The sequence below is a fragment of the Cicer arietinum genome, chromosome 4 (assembly GCF_000331145.2).
Source record: "Cicer arietinum cultivar CDC Frontier isolate Library 1 chromosome 4, Cicar.CDCFrontier_v2.0, whole genome shotgun sequence".
Classification (NCBI taxonomy): Eukaryota; Viridiplantae; Streptophyta; class Magnoliopsida; order Fabales; family Fabaceae; genus Cicer; species Cicer arietinum.
The window spans coordinates 33,864,853-33,871,106 of record NC_021163.2 but is presented as its reverse complement, the minus strand read 5'-3'; the positions used below and the strand labels follow the sequence as shown (position 1 = coordinate 33,871,106).

Below are 6,254 nucleotides of genomic sequence, written 5' to 3'. Positions count from 1 at the left end.
GATTAACGATGATTGCATGAAATGTTAGGATAGTATAATGTTGCTGGGATATCTGATATACACCGAAGCGTGAGTTCGATTCTAAGATACTTGTGACTTTTTATAATAAAAAAAAAATTAAAAAATAATGTAGGAATCTTTATATGATACTTGTGACTTTTTAAATGAATATATATATATATATATAAACAGTCAAAAAAATGTTTCAATTCAATAAATTACAAATATTATAGTTTGTTGTCTTTATATTTTTTAATTTTTCATTAATTGAAATGAAATATTTATTTTTAGGTTTAAATATGTTTAGTATATAAAATTAAAATTCATTTTATTAACTCATTTAATCATTTAATTAAAAACTTAAAATTAATCAATTAATTAATAAAACTAAATAAATAATAAAAACTCAATAATCTTCATCTTCAACCCTAAATTATTTAATAAAATCTCAACAATCTACATTTTAAACCCTAATTTTTTTCTTCTTGAATATGCATTAAAATTAAAATCCTAAAAATAACTTTATTTGGATAACTACTCAGAAACCTTTATCTCATTTGTCTCACACTCATGCCATACAATCTCACTTATCACACACCACCTCTCCCTTTTTGTGTTTATGTTACATCAAGAACTATTTTAGTATACAATAAATGTGAAATAAATACATATTTTCGATGTGTTTTTTCTTTGAATAGAGAGCACTAAATAACTATCTTATTTTTTTTTTTTTTTTCAGTGTCTTTTCTTTCCTCTATCTTTCTTTAATAAACCAAATAAAGTGTATAAAAAGTAAAAATTAAGTGGTTTTAATATAAATATTTTAACAATTAAAAATTAAATTTATTTTTACTAAAATGAGTCTCGTAGTTTTTCTTATGAACTGAAATGAATCTCCATTCCTAGTCCTAAGATTTTTAATTAAAAACAAATGAATCATCACTCTATAAAAAAAATTAACCACGTCAAAGTAAATATAGAAACGGAAAATTTTTTTTTTCTGAGCCAGCACAAACGGAGCATAAATACAATTAATTGACTCATAAAAATATTAATTGATTCTGGAAAAAAAAGATACAGGAATTCATAAATAGTTTTTGCACGGTTTAGTTTAATATTGTTGTTTAAAGTGTGGTTGGCGAGGAGGGTCGTAAAGCGGCGAGCGAGTGTTTGTTCGAAGAGAAGAATGGTGGAGTCCGTAAAAGTAAACGACTTGGAACTCACTTTAAAGCCTTTCTTTCGGAGAGCTTCGGAAGCCGAAGTAGGTCACTACACTCTCTTTCTTTTTCTTTTCTTTTATTATTAATTCAAATAAAAATCTACCATTAGCGATTGCTAATGTTATGGAAATATGGATTCGTGATCTTTTCTTCCCTCTCCCCCATTCATTCGGTTTTCTTCCAACCCTAATAATAACACGAAAATTAAACATTATATTAATAATTACCACTTTGCTGCTTATGTAGTGATCATGACTGTTGAACTTGTCTTTTCTGGTTTCAATTCATTTTATGTCTCACAAGTTCCTACATTATCACTGCTACTAGAGTTTTTTTTTTTCCCGTTGTTCTCATTCCATTGCATTGCATAACATGAAAAGTATTTCTTCTTGTAAAATGCATTTGATTTGATGCATAGTGGAAATATAGAGGGACATTAACTTGAGACTGAAGCATGGATGAAGGATAGGGGCACCAAAATTAAGGAAAATGCTTGGAATACTACTCCCTCGTGAATGAAAATATAAGTTATAACTTGTTGTTTTGGTGAATTCACGAGTCTCGTCCTACCTGTGACAATTTTGTTTGAGGAGTTGTCAGAAGCTAAATGTTGTCTTGTTTTACAAATAAATTGCACTTTCATAGGATCTTAAAACTGATTAGCAAGTAATCGATTTTTTCAGAATATTTATAATCTACATAATCATTTTGTTGGGAATTCAATTTTACAGTATTAGCATATTGAAATTATGAAAAATGGATAAAGTAAGTGTAGCATAGATGTGAATATTGCGTTGAATGAGTGGAAAGACTAGAGATAGGATTAAAAATGACAACATTAGAGAGAGAGAGAGTTGGGGTAGCACCTATAGTAGAAACTCAAGTGGTTTGGGCATGTGGTGAGAAAATCTGTAGGTTCTGTAGAAAGGAAAGTAGATCAAATGAAGGGTAGTCAAGTCGCTAGAGACTGAGAAAGACCTAATGGTTAATGAGCTGGGAAGAGATATGTTAAATGATAGAACATTATGGCGTCATTTGATCCATGTACCCGACCCTACTTAGTGGGATAAAGCTTGGTTGTTATTGTGTTGAAATTACGAGAAATTGCCCCTTTTCCCCTTGTCCTGCTTCAACATTCCTCCTATTTTGAATAAAATTATATTCATGCTGGCATGAAGTTTTGAGTGTTAGGTAGGATGTTTAGTGAGTAAATCTGTTGGTGAGTCAACCATCCTAGATTATGTGAAACTGAACTTAGTGATACTTTAGGTTAATACTGGGTTTAACTCTGAACTGATCAGTGTGAAATTGCGGAAATTATTATCCATAGACATTCTGTTTCCCTTGCTTTCCTACAATTTGTTTATATCTTGTGCAGATATAGAATAGAGTTTTTCACCATGTTCTCTTACAATAGGTTTGCTGCACTACCTACTACATGATATTTTTGTACTGAATTGTAAGGCATGGCTCCATTGTAAGGAAACAAAAAGAGAGTTTTAAATGAAATTTCTCTGTTGGCATTGGAAAAACTTCGAAGTCTTTATGATATAAGGAGTGACATTGATATTAATCATCATTATGTTGTAAATGTCCCTGTCACCTTGTTTCCTCTTGCCTCGAAAACTGAGTTACTTCACTATTACTTTAGTTAAACCTCTCTTTGTCACTTTTTCGTACGAGTTTTGTCAAAGTTTTTTGTTTAAGTAAATTACTTTCTTACTAATGTCTTACCACAATATATTTTAGGACCGCTTATCAAAACTTGAAGCTGCCATCAATAGTAAAAAAGGTAGGTGCTAAGGTACACAACACAAAGCAATAGTATTTTCAGATTGAAGTTGGTTCCTATATTATGGGTAAATTACATTTCTATGAAACTTTCTCAGATGCTGGGAATGAGGAACAGTTGAAAATGGTTAATGATCTTCAGTCAAAGCTAGAAGTTGCAAATGCTGAATTAAGTTCAGAAAAACAGAAGGTTATACTCATTTACAAATTACAACTTATATACATTTAATTTTTTGAAATGGATTGTGTCCTTTTACCAATGATATTATTTGCAGGCTCAGATGCTTGCTGCAGAAAATGAAAAACTTCAAAACCGTATAGTTCATCTTCTGCGATCACTCAAAGAGGCTGATCTGAAATTAGAGCAAGTTAGTATTGCTGGTTTTTATTTCAATTCTTAGAATATATGTTGATTAATATGTTAATGCTTGTATAGTATGGGTTATTGAAAGAATTAGAAATTTGTGGTCATACAATAACTTGGACGAAAGTCTGTGTATATTCAAATTAGACAAGTGAGTTGTTTCGGGGTACACTTTGGTGAAATGTAAGGTTCATCTTAATTTGTTGCTTTAATTTGTTTATAAAAATAAGCACATGTAGAAATTTTAGTCAGGAATCTTGGTTTAACGAATGGCTTTTAAAAAAATAGCCCTGCAGATAAAGTTGTTTTTATGTGGTACCACACTTTTCGTAAAGTATTGATAAACAAGGATTTAGATGTAAAATTTTTAAAAGTATGGTCGCATAACCATGTTCTCTTATAAGATTTAAATGTTAACCAAAGGAGTGTAAGTTATGCTTGAATTCTCAAATTCGTAATGCGAATTTGCATTGATGTCTATGTTTGTTGTTCTTCCCTGTATTTATTCACCAAATTTGAGTTTAGGCTTGTTGAATGGTTATCTAGGATGAGCTTTTAAAGTGGCTGAACTTATTGGCTAAATTGTAGTGTTGTTCTATGAAATCTGACTGATGGCTAAATTGTTGTTAATTCATTTCTTGACATTAGGTTACAGCGAGGGAGCAGCTGGAGAGCTTGAAATTGCAGGGCTCTTGAACTTATGATCTGAAAATTGTCACTTTTAAATTACCCAAAGTTGAATTATTGTTGTCATATAATTTGACATCATGAAGGATTGCACTGATGACATTTTAGAAATTATCTAAATTTTAAAATCAACTTATTTTCAATTCTTACTCACAATTGTTTTATTGGGCTACAAATGTTAATTTTCATGTTAAAATAAGTTTGGACTATAACGTATGCGTGTAAAACAAATTTATTATTTTAGTATTTATGAGGTAACACTTGTATTATTCTGTGAGAATATAATGTTCATAATAGTTACAGTTTTCAACCATGCTTCCCAGTTTCCATTGAGGTTGGAAGTAAGCATTGTTGCATGCATTAAAGTGAAATGCCAAGTTTATTAATCTTGATGAGAGCTGTCAAAAAAACCTCAAATCTTTAAGTTCCTTTTATTAAACTCATTACAAGCTTCAAATTATAAGCCCCTATTAATGAGCTTTTTTTATGCGCCAGCCCACTATTTTTTAATTTTTTTAATTTTTTTTGAACGCCGGTCAAAGGGCCTCATGGCCCATTTCATTTCAGTCTATTTTTACAATCTGGGAACAGAAGACCAACTCTTACCCATGGAACCCTAGAATCAATGAAGCACACAATGTCCAATTTCTCCTCTATTCATTCCCTTCATTTATTTGCGTTCATGCCACTATTCAAGTTCATCGGCTCTACCTTCTCTTGTTTTTGTTGTAAGTTACTATAGCACTTGTTTATTTTCCTGCCTGAATCTCTTTTCTGTGTTGATACCGTTGCAAACTGGCTCTTAAAATGCTATTACGGAAGGAAAAAGAACATGTACTGAGTACCCACTTTCTCATGCTTTATTTTGTGCTATTTTGATTGCAAAATATGGAAATTATTCTAGTTTGTTGATATATTCTACATTGTCTAATGAATTCATGTTTGTTATCAAGAACAAACAGGACTTTGAGAGCTGTAAAAACTTAAAAAATAAAAGTTTATTTTATTGTTCTGTGTCTTAATTTAACCACACTTACGAACGTTTTCTATTTTTTTCTTTCTTTTTTGGTACTTGAACTTTTACCTATGTTAAGAGTTTGCAATCGGTTGCATTCAGGAATGTTGTTTTAGTTTTGCATTTCTTGTTGTTATTTTGTTGTGAGAGTCTTTGTTTTTTGTTTGAAATTTTGAGTGGATATTTTGATTTCTAAGGTGCCAACTGTGTGTTTAGAATTGTTGTTCAAGGTTCCTGAAAATGTCATTGGCATCATTCTGCTATGTTAGTTTGGAACAGATGAACATTGTTTTAGGTTTTTATGTGTTGTGGTGCATTGCATTGTGAGACATTTATTCAGCTAATGCTAAATTGTTGACTATAATTCAAATTGACAAATGGGGCACTGCTTATTACTGTGCAGATGCTCCCTTTTAATTTTCATTATGCTTCCTTTTAACTATTTTTATTATTACTATTTGAGGTAGAGAGATATCAATAATAATTGTAGGTGAAACACTTGAGAAAGATTTAGATATAAATAGCTATGAAGCATGAACACCTCTTTAAAGTTGTGTTGGCATGTCAAACACGTTTCTGTTTCAGACAACAACACTTCTCGAACACGTCTAATACACCTCTTAACAGTGCCCAATTATAAATATATTTATTTGGTTCAGACATCTGTTAGACATGTCTTTGACACACGTCAAGAAATTGAGTTGACACATACTTTTGACTTGACATCTTCTCTGACACTTCTTACCCTATATTAGATTTTTTACTTTTGAAACTAATATCAAAATGATGCTTCTTAAATGATGCTTCTTATCAGATTTTTGTGAGGCTCATTATCATATTGGATTAACTAGTTTTTAGAAAATACAAGACCATTCCTCTTATGATTCCTCTCAATATTCTTATTTGTGATCATTACCATAACATTGTTCTTTAGAAGATTAATATATTAATCTTATAAGAAATATATATATATATATATATATATATATATATGGTGTTTCAGTGTCCTGTATTTTAGATATTAACCATGACGTGGTGTTCGTTTAATCAATATACCCAACCTATTTAGTGGAATAATACTTCGTTGATATTATTATTTTAGTTTAAGTCGGATTAAGTATTTTAGTTTCTTTACCATTTGCCACCTTCTTCCATTTCCTAATAGAAAACGAAATTA

General features: G+C 30.5%; 1 protein-coding gene across 1 annotated transcript; it reads left to right on the top strand.

Moving 5' to 3' along the window:
• Positions 1-1,049: 1,049 nt before the first annotated feature.
• LOC101495451 (uncharacterized) lies at positions 1,050-4,211 on the top strand. Its single transcript, XM_004497988.4, has 5 exons — positions 1,050-1,261; positions 2,970-3,012; positions 3,110-3,201; positions 3,287-3,379; positions 4,024-4,211. Exons 1-5 carry the CDS (start codon positions 1,187-1,189, stop codon positions 4,069-4,071), a joined length of 351 nt encoding a protein of 116 aa, XP_004498045.1. The 5' UTR covers positions 1,050-1,186; the 3' UTR covers positions 4,072-4,211.
• The last annotated feature ends 2,043 nt before the right edge of the window (positions 4,212-6,254 follow it).